Raw genomic sequence first — 18876 nt, forward strand, 5'->3', positions numbered from 1 at the left:
TTTCAATTTATTTTATGTGGATTTATTCTGATTTTATGAATTTATTTTTTTATTCGTAATTTTAACCATCAACACTATATCTGCTGGAATGGAGATTACAATATTGTTTTATTTTCTTTTTATGAATTTATTATGGTCTCATGACCTAGGTTACAATTTTAACAGGTTAGTCCAAGTTGGCTTGGATTGTTTTTTTTTTAATCCTGTTTTTAATTGATTTTTTTTAATTTCATCTTTCAATAATAGGTTGATTAGAAATTAAGCTTCATAATATTTTTTTTATTTTCTTTCTATGTGACTACCCTTATCTCATGATCTGTGTTGCATGTTAACTTAGGCTGACTCAGATTTTTTTGTTATTTTTTATTTTAATATTTTTTTTTCAATTTCATCCTCTAATATAGGGTTGAATAGGAATTGATCTTCATAATTTATTTTAATTTACTTTCAACAGAGTTATCGCGGTCTCATGACTTGGGCTATATATTTTATAGGTTAACTTGAGTCGATCTATATATCATTGTCTTAATATTTTTTTAAGAAAAATAATATCTAATATGTCATCATATTAATATTTAAAAAAAATATCGTTCCATATGTATTTTATTTTGAGTTTATAATTAGATTTATTTTATTAAAAAAATAAATTAACAACACTTGAATATTTTTTTACATTAAACAAAAATTAATCCAAACCAACCCACATTGAAACATGTATCAATGAGCTTTTTTATATATCTATGGTACCAGCTGACCATTAATAGAGATAGAAACTCCTTCAAAGTTAAAAGATGTTGACTTTGATATTTAGTCATTAATTATTTTCATTAAAATCGGACCAGAAAAACCTATCCCACTCGTAAACCAACCATCAAATTGGTATGAATTCAAGCATGAATTAAATTGTTTAGGAATGCTTAAGCCCAACTGAGATTGATCAACCAGGTTGAATCCGGTTGCATCAAATAAGGACGCATCATTTCATTTACCCGTAGTGCCTGGCTCATGCCTGTCCTCTTGCTCGGGTTTGAAATTGTGCGAGTCAACCGGGAAATTAATGGATGAACTTGAGTTTATTAAATTTTTTAATTAAATAATATTATTATAGATAAAATTAAAAAAAAAATAAAAAGTCATTGTTTTTGTAGGGTTAGGTGATAAACTCTGCTTTAGATTAGACAGTTTAAAAACAAACGTGGCTTGAGCAAGGTCTTGAATTGACGAGGCATTAAACTTACATTTGATAAAAAAAAAAAAAAGTCAAATAAAACTTGCTTTGATAAAGATTCGAACATGTGAGCACATACCATTTAGCAATTCACGCTCCTGTGCCGCGTGGCTCAAACAGACACACACTATATTTCTATTTTTATTATTTTATTCGACCTGTTGATCAACTCCTTGAAATATGATATGTTATAATATAATTATGCAAAATATTATACGGTACTATGGAGTCGTGTTTTTGGTTTTATGTTTTAAATATTTTTTTTAAATTAAAATTAATTTTTTAAATTATTTTTATGGATTGATATCAAAAATAAATTTTAAAAAATTAAATTAATTATTTAAAAAATAATTGATACATATCTTTTTTTTATTCAAATCAGTATAATCCAATTAGAAGAAGCAATACCATTATGTATATAGTCTGTGTTGCTAAGAAATCAATACCTCGCCCATTACAGCAATTTATCATGTCCCCTTGCTAAATTGCTACGAGTTTATTTCAAGTGCGGAGTGATTTAATTAAAATTGTATTTTATCTTAATTATAGTTTTAAAGAATTTGATTAATCAATATATATAGTCTTGTATAAATCCTACAAAACATTATCTCTTGAAATCTTGATTAAAAAAAATTATAATTTATATATATATATTTTTAAAACTATATTTTTAAACCAAAACTATAATATCAAACACATAAACTACATGCTAAACTAGACTACTATGTCACCTTGTGCTTCATTCATTTAAGAGTTAACTAGCTTTTTAACTTGCATTGCGATGCGATTAAGAGTATTTTTTTTTTAAAAAAAATATACAAGTTTTATCAATTATTTTTTATATATATACAAAAATTAACATCAAATCAAAAAGTTTATGCAAACTTCTAATTAAATAAATCAACCAAACATTTGTGTAAATAAGTGAAAAAAATTAAGAAATAGATACAAATTTAATATATCTTGAAATTTTAGTTATGAAAAAAATATAATTTATATTTTTTTAAACGTATCTTTTTAAATCACAACCATAAAAAAAAAAACACACACAGTATATGCCAAATTACACCACTGCACCAACTTGTTCTTTTCTCGTTTAGAGTTAACTAGCTTTTTAACTTGCATTACGCAACAAGTAAGAGTTTTTTTTTTTTTTTTAAAAGGGATATACAGGCTTTAACAACAAGTTTTTACACATAAATTTCTTTTAAGTGCAAAGTAAAAAAAGCTTATGTAAATATTTAATTAAATAAATTAATTAAATATAAAAACTATTAAAAAATAAAATTGAAAAGGATAATTTTAGAGAAAATCATAAAAAATAAAAAAAACCTATGTGGAGAAATACTGTAGCAATCAACAATGTTTTAAAGAAAAAAATTACAAAACTAAATTCTCAATCAACTTAATATTAAAAAAATAAAATCAATAAATATAATTTTAAAAAATAAAAAAATAAAATAGAAAAACTATATGAGAAAATACTGTAGTAATCTACAGTATTTTAAAAGAAAAAAATTATATAAAAAAATTTTTAATTAGCTTAATATTAAAAATTTAAAATTGACAAAAAAAATTTAGGGAAAAAAAAAGAGAAAAAGGGGGGAGAAAAAGAAAAAGTGCGAAAAAAATAAAGTTAAAAAAAAACAAAAAAGTGAGAAAAAAACGAAAAAAAAAAAAACGAAAAAGTGCAAAAAAAAATAAAGAAAAGAAAAGAAAAGTAAAAATAAATGCATCGCGAATTACTATTATAATCTACATTAGATATAAATGAACAGTCTCCACGCCCTTTAACTTATTACTTTTATATATATATATATATATATATATATATATATATATGTACAGTGTTTGCACTAACAAGCAACAACCATGTGGATTGCGGAATCGAAGGCCACATACAGTCATTGCAAAAACGACAGCCACTCCACAATATTGCTGTCAATCACTTACATAAATGATTTGTAGGCCATAATTGAGGATGAAGGACAGCTGCCATGAACCCTCCCCTTATTATAATTATAAATCGAAACAAGCTACCGACACTATATAGAGTTATAGATCTCACTATATTGTTTTTTTAGCAACATTTAATTCGATAATAACTCTTCTAAATACCACATTTATTTGCCATGCATTAACCTTGAGTTTCATGTTGTTTTGGGCCTGCAATTTAGACGCCCGTAGGTTTTAAGTTTCTTCTGGGCCTGGTCACTGCCCTTAGATATCATATAGCTCTAGCACTTTAGGTGATTCTTAGCCCAAGAAATATAATAAAAATATATAGGGCAAATGGACCTCCATAGTTCTTGTAGAAACTATGTTTTGTGTATGGTAGTTTTTGCATCCAATAATTTGACCGTTGTATTAGATTAATCTTTATATATTAAAGTTTTTTTTATTAAAAAAACATTAGTAATGTCTAATTCTTTTTAACATTAAAAAAAATAATCTAATACGTAGAGCGTGACAACAATCAAAAGTAACTACTATAAAACCCAAGAAAATCCTATAAAACCCCTCGGCTCCTTTAATCAAGGTCCTAACAGCATGGCTTTTAATAATGAAGGACTGAGTTAGAAGCTCGTGCCGAAATTAAGTATCAATGAGCTCCAAAAACATCCTGCGGGTTAACAAAACAAAAAAAAAAACAACAAAGTCAAGAACAGAAGAGAAGAGAGAAACATGAAGCAGTTGAGTTGATCAACGGTTCAGAAACAGAGGCAAAAAATGGAGAAAGTAATGAACATAATAAAGCCAAAGGCAAATCCACAGCAACAACTCAGAGATTGGCAGCGCAGGCTACGCCAAGAGTGCCGCAACATCGAGCGTCAAATCCGAGGCAATCTCTTCTTTTCTTCTATTTTTTAGGTCTTTTTTTTTTATTTTAAGATTTCTGGTTTGATTTTCGTCCGATGGATCTGGGTTTTTATTTTTATGTTAACGGGCATTCTTTATTTTGGCCTAACTTTAATGGGTGTGTTCTTTTCTTTTCTTTTCTTGATGGATCCTTTTTAGATATACAGAGAGAAGAGAAAACTGTACAAAAAGCAATTAGAGATGCTGCTAAAAGAAATGATATGGTCTCAGCCAAGGTATTACTTTTGTTATCAAATAAATTCCTTTTTATTGATCAATTGCTAAGCACTCTTTGGAATTTTCAACATTTATTTATTTGACAAAGTTAGAATTTTTATTGGAGTTTTCTCTGATTGATTTATTATATAACTTGATGTTACCTTTCCACTTTAATTGCTATTCTTCTGCTGTTAATGAAATTAAGAATTATTGTTATGAATGCTATCATGTTTTGTGTTTTATTCTATCCAGGCACTTGCCAAGGAAATTGTGATGTCTAGAAGAACAGTAAACCGTCTTTATGAAAATAAGGCACAGATGAATTCAATATCAATGCATCTTGGAGAAAGTGTCGGTATGATTATTCATTATTACCTCTTCTTTTTTACTTTGTACTTTGCAAATGTGGATAACCATTGCTTTGTGTTGTTTATGTACTGCCATAAGTCTCTGAATTTAGGCAGCGTCATTGCTTATATTTATCTCTACAAGTTATCTCGATTATAGAAACAACTTTGACACAGATTCAGACACAATTGACGAGAGGGATGGTTAAATGAGGAGGTGCCTTTCAGATAGTTTGTGTTAACTTAGAGTTCATAACGGTTTAGAATTCTTTAGAAATCATAACTTGAAGAAAAAATTTCATACCTTTTGTTGCAAAGTTTTATGGACAAAGAGCAATAAATGAATTTTTGAATAATCTGGCTTTTGTTTGGATGTTAAGGCAGATGAATCATAAATGTGAAGAAACGAATACCAGAAGAAAAGTTGAATGCATTCAGTAGTAAATATATGCAATAATGGTCATCAGCATGCAATCCTATAATTTATCTTTGGGGAGAATTCTCTTTTAATTCTCGATTGCTTCTAAGAAACTTGTAGAAGTATGTATTTCTTACAATGGAGCGCAAATACAGCCATTGAGAGTGATTGTTGGTAGTATGAACTTCTGATTATGAGTTCAGAGGTGCCTTCCCATCGTTATTCTCACTTTGCTGGAGAGTTAAGGTTGTAATGTGATTTGAACCCTACCCTTGTTGCCATAAGAACCAAAAAAAAACCATAATTATTGTGAGTGAGATATTTGTACTTTGGCTCAAAGTAACAGAAGTATGTTTGGAAAAACAGAGTCAACCATCTGTCCAAGATGTAAGGGGACCAATCAATCCTTTTTCCCATAAATAAATTCAGGCTTTCAAACAACACTTTAATTTCAAGTAAGAAGATGATGGTTTTCATCAGCTGGCTATTCATCAAGTGTGTTATTGAAGCAAGTTATATAATACTTGGAAAAATGTATGCGCAGTTGATTGCCATGTTGAGTAGGATGAACGTGTGTGTATGTTGTCTACTTTCTGATTTATTTTCTCGTTCATTACCCTTGTTTCAGTTGGAATGAGCTTTGATAGTATATTTGAATTTCCTGGTATCATTCTTTTTTGGTTGATTTTGCAGCGATTGCCCGTACAGTGGGCCATTTGTCCAAGAGTGCTGAGGTTATGAAGCTTGTCAATGATCTCATGAAGGCTCCAGATGTGGCTGTTACGATGCAAGAGTTCAGCAAAGAAATGACCAAGGTTCATTTGATTGTTCTGCTACATGAACTGATAATCTAAGAAATGTGAACCTTGGAAGAAAGTGGAAATTTATCATGCATTGCATTTACTGCAGATCTTCAAGGAGTGCATCAACATTTCCTGCCTTCATTCTAGGCATTTTTGATCTAATATGGCAGGAAAATTGGGATAATCTTTGTTTAATATGTTGTGGCTTCTTTATGCACTTGAGCTTATTATATATGTATGGATGTTGCCAACTGAAGAAAATCTTTCTAAATTGATGTTATCATTGGTTGCCTCCATACAAACTAAACTACCTAACAACTAATAGATATTTGTATTTTGTGCTATACTTTTAAAATAAGAGCTCTCGTTCTTGTTTGTGGTTTGCAGGCAGGGGTGATTGAGGAGTTTGTGAATGATGCCCTTGACAGTGCGCTGGATTCGGAGGATATGGAAGAGGAGATTGAAGAAGAAGTTGACAAGGTATTGACTGCTATAGCTGGCGAGACTGCAGCAGAGCTACCAGCAGCAGTCAGGAAGGAGAGAGTGAAGCAATCTGCCCAGATGGAAGAGGTTTGTGTGGCATATTTATGTTTTCTTTATTTTCTTTTCTTTGATGCCTTGAAGCACAAGAATATAAAATACCCTTCTGGATTGTTTTTAGGAAGAAGCTATAGCTGAGGGTGTTGATGATGAGGGTGAACTCGAAGAAATAAGGGCACGACTTGCCAGCGTTAGATCATAAATCAAAGTGTTACACCCCTTCATCTGTCCCATGTATTATTAGAGAAGGATGGTGAACTCATTAACTTGAAGGCTGCCTTAAGTCAGAATGAAATTGCAGTTGGTGCAACACAGTTTTACTTTGAAAATGGTACATGGGATAAAATGCATGTTTTATCTTAAAAGCAGCCCTTTTCTATCTACTTAAGCTATCAAATGTATTTGTACCATATTGAACTGAAGGCACTGTTTGTAGTGCCATTCATACGCCTTACTTGTACAGAAGATAAAAGAGTTATGCTGTGGGATGGAAATAAATCATGTTATGGAATTAGCCAACACAATCTTTTAGATTCAAAGCTTACAGTAGATAAGAGTTGGTATTTGAACTGGTCTGATTTCAAATTTTAGCAATGATCATATATTTGATACCTGTTTTCTTCAGTAAAGATGCCAGAGTGTTACCTTCCATCATTCCATGTGCCCACAATGGACCTATGATTTTTATTTCTGCAATTTCATGTAGTTTGTTTGCCACTTCGTATTTTCAATTTACATGATCTACAGTCAAACTGTTTGTAATGGGTCTGTGCACGCAAGCATTTTTATGCATGTGCCTGCCTGGTTGACGTGCATTGAAAATATGCCGTCATGCATGTGCCTGCCTAATAGATGTACATTGAAAATATTTGTGACTAGCGTGAAAGAAGCCAATCTGCAACCCATGTGAGCTTTCGAAATTGCCTACAGTTTTGCAAACGCAAGTGCGGTGCTCGTGTTTGTGTTGGAAACTGTTGGGAAAAGAAGCCAAGTCACTCCCAGAAATTACATAAGAAAGCAAAGAACCTTTTGTTACCTCATCTGCACAACTACCTTTCGTTTCTGTCATCTTTGTTTGCTGAGGACACGTTATAATATTTTTGTTGTTACTCCCAGAAATTGCCTTCACGTTATAATATTTAGTCATCAGCAGACTGCTTTTCTCAGTGAAGGGGCCATTTGGAATTTCTAAAAAAATGATTTTTTTTTTCTTAAAATTATTATTTTTTTAATGTTTTTGGATCGTTTTGCTGTGTTGATGTTAAAAATAATTTAAAAAAATAAAAAAAATATTATTTTAATGCTTTTTGAATGAAAAATACTTTAAAAAATAATCGCTATTACATTTATAAAAGCAGAATCTCATGCTGCTTTGGATGAAATACTCATCTCATGCTTGCATATGCTTATAAGTGGGTAAGGTTTGTCAAATTTTAATATCTACACTATTTTGTAATGGAATTTAGGCTCCAGCCATCTGTAAACTGCACAACTCATTTACCATCAATTGATTGAATATAAAAGATGGAGCTCATCCGTCTGAAAGAGGGGCTTGAATCACTGGACTCCATGCTCCATAAACTCTTTACATATCTGTCTTGTCTTTACAGTTAAGCATATATGTTGGTATTAAAATAGGTTCAAAACTCTATCAGAAGATGCCATTCCTGACTCATTTCAGGTCACGACACTGTCCTTATAAAAAAGATAAAATCTTGGACGTTGAGTGAAGTCTAATGCTTTTCATTACTTTCTGTACAGATGCTCGTTGCCTTGTGCAGAGACCATGACCATCTAATGCTTTTCATTACTTTCTGTATAGATGCTCGTTGCCTTGTGCAGAGACTATGACCATGACACCAACTTAATCCATTAACTTTCCAGGTTACTGATGATATCTTGCACGCAAGATAATCCCTCTAGCTCCTCTCACCACTCTTCTGCAACCAACCCCGCTTTCTTTTTAGAAAAGCAACTTAACCGCAAAAGGAACAATTGTTTGAGATACAACGTGCTCCTTGGAATAAGGACAATAACTTCCTTGCTTTCTTCCTCTGTTTTTGGCATGATGAAGATAAGCAGACATTTTAAGGTTAAGACATGCATTCTTAGTTGGGGTGACAGACACGATCTAGATAAACCACTAGAGATGTGGCTTACCTTTCAAGGTAAGGCATGCGATTGCAAGCCATATATTTTCACAAACTCTACCTGTGAAATACACATCCAATTTCACATGTAGCCTACTTAAAACTCTACGTGGGAGGAGCATAGTTTTAGTATGCAAAAATGAGTCCGAGAATACTCTTCTTGTAAATAAACGTCCAATTTTAATTGTTCCTTAGTGAATAGTACTAAAATTTGCGTACTGCACAAATAATTTTTTTTCTTTCTTTAACACAAGGCCTAATTAGTGTGGGCTAACATTTTAGCGAAAATCCCAGATCTTAAAAACCTCCTTGAGAACACCTACTCAAATAATTTGAACTTCAAATATAGCAATTTAGCATTCCATAAAAAAAAATATATTTTTATTAGTAATGCTAATTAAAATAAATCTAAATTAGATTGAAGTTGCTCTTTAATCTAATTTCCGAACATATCAAATCCTAAAAAAGAATAAAGTGTTGAGCAGCCTAAGCCATGTATGGCTAATTTTATCCCAATTTATCATATGGAAATTATATGATTATGATTAGGGTCAAGGCATGAATTATTTGTCCCAGTTGTGCTAACTTGCTCTAGTTATAAAATCTTAACTCACCTAGACTTGGGACTTAACCAATTCAGGTTTTGGATTGATTTGGTTTGAAAAAAATAACGTAAAGAATTGATCCAGTTTGATCTAATAAAAAACTCAGGTTGACTAGCGACGTGGTTAATCCGAGATAAAACTTGGGATAAAATTGATATAAATATAATGAAAGATAATCGAGTTTGTTACAAGTCAAAACCTCAAATACAAAGAAAACCATAACTATGGTAAAACTCTTAAAATACTTAATTTTATTCAATCATGTATCGATGCTAAAATACTATTACAACCCTTTATATAGAAAAAAAAACTAGAAAACCCTAATAATTCTGAATAAAAAAATAAATAAACTATTATCTTCAAATAGAAAAAAAACTAGAAAAACATAATAATATAGAATAGAAAAATAATTTTTTTTAGTCAACTCAGGTTGACCCTCTCGATTTAAGATCCCGGCTCTATTATGGATCGATACTTGAACTAGGTTTTATAACTATACTTTCCGTATTGATATATGTGACCATTAGCATATACCATTAATTAGGGGTGTTCAAAAAAATCGAAAAACTGATTAAATCGAGAAAACCGGAAAAAAATAACCGAAAAAACCGAACCGTGAAAAAAAACCAATTAAACTGATTAAAATTTTGAAAAAACCGACCGGTTCGGTTTCGGTTTTTTAAGTCTGGAACCGGAAAAACCGAACCGAACCGAACCGGAACCGAAAAAAACCAGAAAAAACCGAGCCAAAACGAAAAAACCGAGCCAAACCGGTTTGAACCGGTTTTTGCTCTAAAAAACCGAACCGAACCGAAACCGGTCGGTTTGAACCGGTTTCGGTTCGGTTTCAGTTTTTTTTAAAAAAAAAAAATTTCGATTTGGTTACTTTTTTTGATAAAAACCGAACCGTGAACACCCCTATCATTAATTAATATGGGCCGACCAAGCATAACAAAGTATATTATATTTAATTTGAGTTTGAAGAAGCATCATTGTTTAATCAATTTACTTTAATATATTAACATTGAAAATTGAATAACACACAAACTGGATTCAAGATAATAGATCGCATCAACCAAATAATGGTATTATAAGATACATTATTATACACAAACTTGATATTTTTTTTTTGTTTTTATTCAAGTATTCTCATGTTCTTTTAAAAAGTGAGATTAGTCTCATTCGGAGTTCGTAACTGCCCCTTATAATAAGTATACTTTTTAAAGATCAAACTTATATTTTTATTTTTGTAAAAATATACTGTTAGACCAACACTTAATTAATAAACATGAAGTTAGTATATGAATTATCGTATTAAGATTAATTATTATAAATGCAATAGAGCACATGGGAGTCAAAAAGGTTTAACTCATTGACGCGTTGAATCCCATTACTATAATTAGTTCATGTACTGCGAGCCACAATAATATTTTTTTTTGATAAATTACAGCATGAATAACTTAATATTTTTGATACATACTATGTACATATCCCATAAATTCTGAATGATAAAATTGCATCATTAATGACTTCATATTTCTCTGATACATTCTACGGACGTATCCCATAAGATATACAATTGATGCTTCAAGAAAAGGAAAGGGGAAAACAAAAGAAGAAAATAATAGAAAAGGAGGAGGCGTGCCAACAATACAAGATTCTATTAATATATAACTAGAAAATGGGCAAAAAATTATGACATTAACTCTCTGGTCTTTCACACACAAACCCTTTGTAGTTTGGTCCGAATTAACTATTTAAATCCTCATGGTTTGATACCAAATCCATTCATGTTCCATTGTTCTCGTTAGCCATGGCATCGACTTATTCTTACATGTTTTTTTCTTTTTTTCTTTTTCTCTTCATCACTTCACAATTCTCATATGCTAGATATCCCAAGGGCCAGCTTGACTTGTCTGCCAGCTTCCTGCCAAGACTACATGCAGAAACGCAGATAAGAGGGCTTAATTTGTTCCCTAAGCATGCCATCAACGTACCTGCCTTTGATGATAATGAACTGTTAGGCACTTCTTCTCCAAGTATTGTTGAGAAACAATTCCAATTCCATCTTCTTGGTAACCCAGGGCCTTCTGTTCAAGAGTTTGGCCATTATGCTGGGTACTACCGCCTTTCCCATACTAAAGCTGCAAGGTAATTCAGAGCTGCATGTATTTTTTTTTATCGTTATTATGCCTGATGCAGTAAATTAATGAAGACTTGATGCATATGCACGGAGATTTTCAGCCAAGTTATGTAATCATGTGCTGCTTGTTATTTGCAGGATGTTCTACTACTTCTTCGAATCGCGGACTAACAAGAATGATCCTGTTGTCGTATGGTTGACAGGAGGGCCAGGATGTAGCAGTGAATTGGCATTGTTTTATGAAAATGGTCCTTTCCATATTGCAAACAACCTGTCTCTTTCATGGAATGACTACGGTTGGGACAAGGTAATTGCAGCACTGCTTTTACTTTTCTGATGACCTTGATTTCAAATTTCCTCTGATACATGATGATTATGCCTCCAGCATAAACAAGTTTTCTGTAACCTTTGATCTTTGGCAGGCATCAAATATTATATTCGTTGACCAGCCGACTGGAACTGGCTTTAGTTATACGACAGAGGGGACTGACATTCGCCACGACGAAACTGGAGTCAGCAATGACTTGTATGACTTCTTGCAGGTCAGATTACTTTCATTTACTGTCCTCCTTTTCATTTCATTATTTGTCAACATATGAAGTTTTACGTTAATGATTTGATATTCACATCATCTCTCTCTCTCTCTCTCTCTCTGATTCTGTAGACATTTTTCAAAGAGCATCCTCAGTTGACGAAAAATGATTTTTACATAACTGGAGAATCTTATGCTGGGCACTACATTCCAGCGTTAGCTTCAAGGGTTCACCAAGGAAACAAAAAGAAAGAAGGAATTCATATAAACCTCAAGGTATGCACCCAATGCCCTCAAATCTTGCTTGTTTTATAGCTGTTTCATAACTGCTGAATTGGTTTCTACTATTTCTAACCGCTAAAACTTGTGTGATAGGGTTTTGCCATTGGCAATGGTCTAACTCAACCTGACGTTCAGTATAAAGCATACACTGATTATGCTTTGGACAACAAGTTAATCGAAAAACCTGATTACGATAGCATTAACGAGATGATCCCAGACTGCGAACGAGCAATCAAAGTTTGTGGTATCTTTTCTTACTTTGGTTTCATTTCACCTAGTAGTGATTTAACAAGCCGAAGTGGCACCCGAATTACCAGTACCTGTTTTTATTATATATTGAACTGAAAACTCCCTTTCCAGGAACTGATGGTGTATCTACTTGTGAGGATGCATTTGACGTTTGCAACAACATATTTCAGAGCATCTTGCAAGTTGCTGGCAATATAAACGTAAGGAAGCACAACCTCCACTATACATCTTTTTTTCTTTAAACAAACAACCTAGCAACACTAATGGTGGATAAAGGGAAAACGAAAGCATTTTTTATGTAAATGTGAGTTTGTGAACTCTGTTGTCTGCAGTACTATGATATTAGAAAGACATGCGAGGGCAGTCTATGCTACGATTTCTCAAACATGGAGACATTCCTGAACCAGAAAACAGTAAGGGATGCTCTAGGCGTAGGAGATATTGAATTTGTTTCCTGCAGCAGCGTGGTGTATGATGCCATGACAAGAGACTGGATGAGAAATCTTGCAGTAGGAGTTCCTGCGCTCCTAGAGGATGGTATCAAGGTGCTTATTTATGCTGGAGAGGAGGATTTGATATGCAACTGGCTGGGTAAGTCTACATGGTATAACAAACTAATTAACCCTGTTTTTGATCAGTGACAGTAGTATCGTGCTTGTATTTTGCCAGGAAATTCAAGGTGGGTAAATGGATTGGCATGGTCTGGCCAGAAAGACTTCGGAGCAGCTCCAACAGTTCCATTCATTGTTGAAGGCCGAGAAGCAGGACAGCTGAAAAGTCACGGTCCTCTCAGTTTCCTAAAGGTCAATTCTCTCCCCCGTCGTTTTTCTCTGTTGTTTGTGTATGCTGTGATGATATTTAATTCTTACTCAAGAAACTTTGATCACCTATAACTACCAGGTTCACAATGCTGGTCACATGGTTCCAATGGATCAGCCAAAAGCTGCATTACAAATGCTGAAGAGCTGGATGCAAGGAAAGCTTGCCGTGACTGGCACTAAAGATTGGATTGCTCCCCAGTAATTTGCCTCCACTGTCTTGGCATTCTCAAGCATTGTCGCACACCCATGGTTTTCAGCAATGATGTTTTGTGCATTTCTCCAATGATAGATTCTGCTAATCTCAATATTCATGTTCTCAACTCCAGAACAGATACAAAATAAAAGACACATACAATTTTCACTTATATGTCTTCAGTGTGAGCTCAATGGGTTTGGTACTGGTAACCATTTGTAGACCATGAATCAAATCAAAATAAAACAATTTAAAAGAAACCAATTTGAACAACTTGACAGCATTGATATCACCCATTTATGATATACGAGACCGGGAAATATAAACATTACTGTATGTAAAGAGAAATATAGTCTGTCACTTAAGTGATTGGCAGGCCCTTCTCCCAGAGAATGACGATTTCAAGTAAGTTAGGCTGAGCTCTACCCAGTTTATTACTCAAACAATTGATACCCTAAAAAGATATCCTTGAATGCTTAAGTCCTGGAATACATAGCTTAAGACTGTAGTGTCTCTTATACATACTCCCCGCAGCCAATTTACCACTAACAATAAGCAATTATTTTCTTCAGTAAAAAGGAGCCTCGGTGCCTTTGATTTCTCAATTGTCGTAAACAGAACTCAGAAGCAAAACAAATTATCATTTTAAACCATGTATCCAACCCACAAGACCTCCTTGCCAAAAACTACTCTTTTAAGGAAAATTTGGCTGGAATGTTTACAGCAAAACAGATGGCATTGTCAATCCAATGATGAGTGGATAAAAGAATCAAGAAGTTGCTGGTTTTACCCCATAGAATTCCTTCAATGATTCAATTGCTGGCTTGAAACCAGACCTCAAAGGTACAATAGAGACAGCTCGCAAGTGTTGTGCATTACCATTCTTTGGTTTGGACAAAGTCATTCTAAACATCTCTCCTTCCAAAATTTTAGCAGCATTGGAAGCTGCATAAAGCCAGGCATACATCCCATCATTGGAATTTGCATTAAAAAAAAGACAAAAATCACAAGAAAATTTTGTTTTCTTTTTTTCTTTTACCAGCGAAAGGGTGAAGCTTGGAAAAGTGAAAGAAGTCATCAGCAGAGCAGCCAAACAAGACTCTAGCAGCCCTATCAAAGCACATGACATTAAGCACCTTGGTATCCGTGGCTATGGAAACCTGCCCAGAAAACAGAAATCATAAACAGACTCTAGCGACCCTTTATTCCATTATGAAACTTTTGGCAAACTAAATGGTGGGGTAGTAGAAACTTACAAGGACACGAAAGAGGCGCTTGGAAGAGGAGGAGGCGGTATTGTTGTGGCAGAATTTGCAAAGGGCATTGAGAGTATCAGGAAGAGTTCTCTCGCAGAGTGAGCAGGCTCTGTAAGAGAGACTGTTGGCGTAGTCCATGCCTATCACTGTACACATTACTGTTGTTGCCTTCTCATACTCCTCCATTGATTCGCTTCCTCAAAGATAGCTATTTTCTTCCTTCCTTTTTGTCTTTCTTTATTTGTTTTCCGTTCTCCCTCGTTTGGTTGTGCCGTTCTCTGAAGGGAAAAAAGAAGGATAACTTTCATTTTACCCCCTAAATTTATGGATTTTACCAAGCTCTTTCAAAAGGTTTTTTTTTTTTAAATCACCTACCCTTCAATTTCTTCCAAAAGTATAGATAGTTATCGATTTGACTTTTTAAATAAAATTTTAACATCATTCGATTTTAAGACATACACTAAAAATAATTTTTCATAAAAAAAAACAGTATAAAATTCAATCAATTGAAGATATATATTGATGAGATACAAATTATTTTTTCACAATGTCTAATGAAGACATCAAACTAGAATTTCTTGGAGATTTAGTATGGGCCAAGTTTGATAATAACCCGTGATATTCCATCTTATTTATGAATAAGTATTCCAATCAGATGGGGTTCCATAGAATTGATCAAGCAACTCTTAACAATGAAGTTTTCGATTCTCTATCTTCTACAAGTTTGGTTTGCAGGTGCAAGTTGGGTAAATCCTCATTAATATAATCCAATTTATCTTTTCTGAAGATGTACATCTCCACAATTTAGGACTATAAAGCATAAATGATATCATTTAGTTTAATACCAATTTAGGCAGTAGAGTAGTCTAGTGTTTGAGTTTGTATTTGGAGAAGGATTTAGTCTATTTTTGAGGTGATATTATCTAGAGTTTCTGGTGTGTCTATGATCTCAATTACAGAAAGTCTGAGATATTTTTAAGATTTATAGCAGGATTCCTGCTCCAATACCATGTTAGATAAGATCAATGAGCCTCAAAGACTTAGTCTTTCCATTGATACATACAACAGAAAACATATCTCAACATTTAGTATGCTACCATTTAAAAATTAATACAATTAGAGCTCATGTTAACATGATATCTTCTTTTAAGTATGAAGTTTTGTTGTTTTGATTGCGAAATCCATGAGAAAATGTTAGAGAGAGTATTTGGTGTGGGAAAGCCCTTGAATCCTAAGAAAATCAACCCTAGGTGTTTTCAATTCATGTTTTAATTAGGAGGCATGTTTGTTCTTCGATTTGTGAGTAATAGGGTTCTTATGATCTAGGGATACTTTATTTAATTTAGAAATAGATGTTTTGGAGACTAAAAGTTCACTACTGTAGGGTTTCTCTGTGCATTAATTTAAATGGAGCATGTTAGATCTCCTTGATTATATAGAAGATGTAACGTCTCATCTCCATTTTTTGAAAACTGAAGTTCATGGGAAGGGGAACTTGTAAACCCAAACAGTTTCATCTGATTTGATAAATCATGAGCTTGTCATCCATCCCTCTAACACAAGGTGGAAAAGATGTGAACAACTGAAAAAACTAATGATAAATCACAAGCTGCCATCCATCCCTCTAACACAAAGCAGTAACACACGTTATTCTCCCTATCCATCGTGATATCCTTAATTAAACGGCTGGTTATCAATTGTAAAGCTTAAAGTCTCCACTAATTGATCAAGGCTCTGCCTAGGGATCTCAAATGGGGAAGAGGAAAGGGAAGCTTAGAGCATCCTAGCAGATGAGTAGTAGCAACCTTGAAAATTAGTACAGCGAAAATGAAGAGGACAGCCTCCTGAATCTATAAATCACTCAAAAAGATTAATGATGTAAACATCATAGTCCATAAATCATTGATCACCAAAGTTCTCAACTAAATTAGCAGAGGTAAACATCTCATCATATGCAGCCAATCCTGCTTAACATAATTTTGGTTCAAAATTGACCAACTTAGACATAAACACCAGAAGCAAGTAACAGGAACAAGGACCCAAAACCCTGCACCAGCGACATCAGAGATCAGATTGAGCAATGAACCAGAATTAACAATAACAAATCAGAAGGTGATGGGGGAGTAACAAACATAACAAATCATACCAGAAATAAGGAGGCAATTGCTCCTGTTGTAAGCTCCTTTGCCAAACTGCGATTTCTCCTAGAAGAGGTCGCTTCGTAACTGCATAAACCACACTTGTATAACATCGGAAACGAGATGGCACATGTTGGTACACAAACAGATCTTTTCATAGTTCGTCAACAGCATGATTAAACAAAATAGCAGATCTTTTCATAATTCATCAACAACATGTTTAAATTTAAATAGAATACTCTTTGTTCTAGAAAAGAAAACGAAATGCCTGCTCCATAGAGTGTTAATCTTTGTTATTACAGTATATTAAGTATGCCGATGACGTTTGTAATAATTAATCTGACGCAAATTTTGGTGGTATTATCTCATGGAAAACCTAAATAGAAGATTAAAATGTGAGGAACAAATCAAATTAAGGCCTCTTTTGTTTGCTTGGCGAAAAGTTCCATGGAGGAAAACGTTTTCCTAATAATAACAAAAAGCCTTGATTTTTAAGCTGTGACTAGGAACCATTTCCATTGACTAACTTTCCTAAAATTCAACGTGGGAAAATCTAGAAAGTGGTTTCCAGAAACCATTCTATGAAAAACAAATACAAAAAAGCCCTAAATTAAAATCACAAATCACCTTGACTGGTAATTGAATTTTTTTGGGCAAATTACATCACATGTAGATCTGATCTAGTGGAGGAAAGGAACTGCTAATGAAGCAAAAGCACAACAATAATTCCAGCAACAATTCATTTCAGCATAGCTTAGCTTACATGAAGAAGGAAGCAGTGACAATAAGGCCGATGGCCAGCATGAAGACTGCTAGGGTTGGGTACCATGCCACCGGGACTGGACTCGATATTGCTGCTGCCTTTGAACCCTTCATTTCAATAAGAAAAGAAAAAAGAAAAAATCAAGAAGCAGAACAACTACGTAAATCATCCAATTCTAAGCTATTAAAATTAAAAAAAATAATAGCAATTGATCTTCTACCATTGACTTGGATCAGTGCTGTTTGTTTTGAGAGATGTTTTGTTCACTTGACGACACACCCAGACTTCTCTGCTCTGCTTGAATGCTTGGTATCATAAAAAGGGAGGGACTGCGGACTTCGACTTTGGGCCGATATCCAGTTGGGTGAAGCCTTTTCTTTTTAATGCGATGGCCCAGGATAGTTGGACGTGCTTCCTTAGTCCAGCCCGTTTTAATATTGGAGAAGAGATTAGCACTAAGAATTGGGATACTATTTTTTTTTTACTATGGCCTATTTATTTATCTGAAAGTATTTATTTCATGAAAAGTGAATTTAATGGAAAGTTTATTCCTTTTCTAAGAAGAGGAAAATGTTTTCCTAGCAAAAATGTTTTTTTTTTTTAAATTGAGAGGCTTTAGAAATGCATATGTCCATTGATTTTCCAACCCAGCCCCAGTGATTAAAAGAATAATTATTAAAACTTTACCCATGGTCATTTTAATATTCCATAATTTTTTTTTAAAAAATAAATTTTAGAAAACTGAATTCTAAAAAATAAATTATTTTTTGATATTTGGTAGTGTAATGAAAAATATAATTTAAACAAATATTATAAATTATAAATTTAAATAAAAATGAAATTAAAAAAAATATAAGTTTATATGCATCCATGAATATTATATAAATAAATGACTTGCGTGTTAAATGAATGAAGCCGACAAGTAGTGGGCTCGAAATGGGCTATGACCTGCGGGCCTTTGTGTAAAATGAAAACTCCACGTTTGAAGCTTCTGCAAATGGGTGCGGCTGCTTCAATTCCATTACATATGGAGAGCATCATTCGTACTAAACTGCATGTCGTTTTTCAGTGAAGACTATTTCTTTTCTTTGATTGAAAACAACGTTGAGCATGCAATTCAAAGAATTTTAATATATTTAAAAAATTCTTTATCATGTGTTTGAGGGTAAAATCATTGAGGACATCAACAATGTTTTTTCTTTCTTGGTCTTAAATAAAAAGTTATTTATCATGTGTTTGAGGGTAAAATAATCTTTGTTTTGGAAAAATTCTCCCGGGGGGGTTTGGGTTATATTTTGCGATTGGATTGCACAGTAAAATTACAACACCG

The 18876-nt window shown here is 33.2% G+C and overlaps 4 protein-coding genes across 4 annotated transcripts; 2 read left to right on the forward strand and 2 right to left on the reverse strand.

Moving 5' to 3' along the window:
* The first annotated feature begins 3843 nt into the window (after positions 1 to 3843).
* On the forward strand, positions 3844 to 6938 carry LOC133698377 (vacuolar protein sorting-associated protein 24 homolog 1-like). Its single transcript, XM_062121277.1, has 6 exons — positions 3844 to 4070; positions 4247 to 4323; positions 4559 to 4661; positions 5765 to 5886; positions 6262 to 6444; positions 6536 to 6938. Exons 1-6 carry the CDS (start codon positions 3959 to 3961, stop codon positions 6614 to 6616), a joined length of 678 nt encoding a protein of 225 aa, XP_061977261.1. The 5' UTR covers positions 3844 to 3958; the 3' UTR covers positions 6617 to 6938.
* A 3922-nt stretch (positions 6939 to 10860) lies between these two features.
* Positions 10861 to 13561, forward strand: LOC133698739 (serine carboxypeptidase-like). The gene is made up of 9 exons (XM_062121773.1): positions 10861 to 11320; positions 11451 to 11619; positions 11735 to 11854; positions 11977 to 12120; positions 12220 to 12370; positions 12487 to 12575; positions 12708 to 12966; positions 13045 to 13178; positions 13276 to 13561. The coding sequence occupies exons 1-9, from the start codon at positions 10983 to 10985 to the stop codon at positions 13396 to 13398; spliced, it is 1527 nt and encodes a 508-aa protein (XP_061977757.1). The 5' UTR covers positions 10861 to 10982; the 3' UTR covers positions 13399 to 13561.
* Positions 13562 to 13707: 146 nt separating this feature from the next.
* Positions 13708 to 14945, reverse strand: LOC133698741 (uncharacterized). The gene is made up of 3 exons (XM_062121774.1): positions 14646 to 14945; positions 14429 to 14549; positions 13708 to 14334 (listed from the first exon to the last, which is right to left on the reverse strand). Exons 1-3 carry the CDS (start codon positions 14829 to 14831, stop codon positions 14159 to 14161), a joined length of 483 nt encoding a protein of 160 aa, XP_061977758.1. The 5' UTR covers positions 14832 to 14945; the 3' UTR covers positions 13708 to 14158.
* Positions 14946 to 16473: 1528 nt separating this feature from the next.
* On the reverse strand, positions 16474 to 17900 carry LOC133698943 (uncharacterized). The gene is made up of 4 exons (XM_062122057.1): positions 17767 to 17900; positions 17547 to 17653; positions 16792 to 16870; positions 16474 to 16692 (listed from the first exon to the last, which is right to left on the reverse strand). Exons 1-4 carry the CDS (start codon positions 17767 to 17769, stop codon positions 16645 to 16647), a joined length of 237 nt encoding a protein of 78 aa, XP_061978041.1. The 5' UTR covers positions 17770 to 17900; the 3' UTR covers positions 16474 to 16644.
* Positions 17901 to 18876: the final 976 nt, after the last annotated feature.

Source organism: Populus nigra, chromosome 7 (genome assembly GCF_951802175.1).
Source record: "Populus nigra chromosome 7, ddPopNigr1.1, whole genome shotgun sequence".
Classification (NCBI taxonomy): Eukaryota; Viridiplantae; Streptophyta; class Magnoliopsida; order Malpighiales; family Salicaceae; genus Populus; species Populus nigra.

Bases quoted from the DNA above. Each gene is read 5' to 3' on its own strand.
- LOC133698377 (XM_062121277.1), top strand. From the start codon at position 3,959: ATGGAGAAAGTAATGAACATAATAAAGCCAAAGGCAAATCCACAGCAA. The intron at 4,662-5,764 runs GTATGATTATTC...TTGATTTTGCAG, and splicing joins GCATCTTGGAGAAAGTGTCG to CGATTGCCCGTACAGTGGGC. The intron at 6,445-6,535 runs GTTTGTGTGGCA...GATTGTTTTTAG, and splicing joins AATCTGCCCAGATGGAAGAG to GAAGAAGCTATAGCTGAGGG.
- LOC133698739 (XM_062121773.1), top strand. From the start codon at position 10,983: ATGGCATCGACTTATTCTTACATGTTTTTTTCTTTTTTTCTTTTTCTC. The intron at 11,855-11,976 runs GTCAGATTACTT...CTGATTCTGTAG, and splicing joins ACTTGTATGACTTCTTGCAG to ACATTTTTCAAAGAGCATCC. The intron at 12,967-13,044 runs GTAAGTCTACAT...GTATTTTGCCAG, and splicing joins TTTGATATGCAACTGGCTGG to GAAATTCAAGGTGGGTAAAT.
- LOC133698741 (XM_062121774.1), bottom strand. From the start codon at position 14,831: ATGGAGGAGTATGAGAAGGCAACAACAGTAATGTGTACAGTGATAGGC. The intron at 14,550-14,645 runs GTAAGTTTCTAC...TTTTCTGGGCAG, and splicing joins AGCGCCTCTTTCGTGTCCTT to GTTTCCATAGCCACGGATAC. The intron at 14,335-14,428 runs GTAAAAGAAAAA...GGCTTTATGCAG, and splicing joins CAAGCTTCACCCTTTCGCTG to CTTCCAATGCTGCTAAAATT.
- LOC133698943 (XM_062122057.1), bottom strand. The intron at 16,871-17,546 runs GTAAGCTAAGCT...TGGTTTATGCAG, and splicing joins GTCACTGCTTCCTTCTTCAT to TTACGAAGCGACCTCTTCTA. The intron at 16,693-16,791 runs GTATGATTTGTT...TCGCTGGTGCAG, and splicing joins CAATTGCCTCCTTATTTCTG to GGTTTTGGGTCCTTGTTCCT.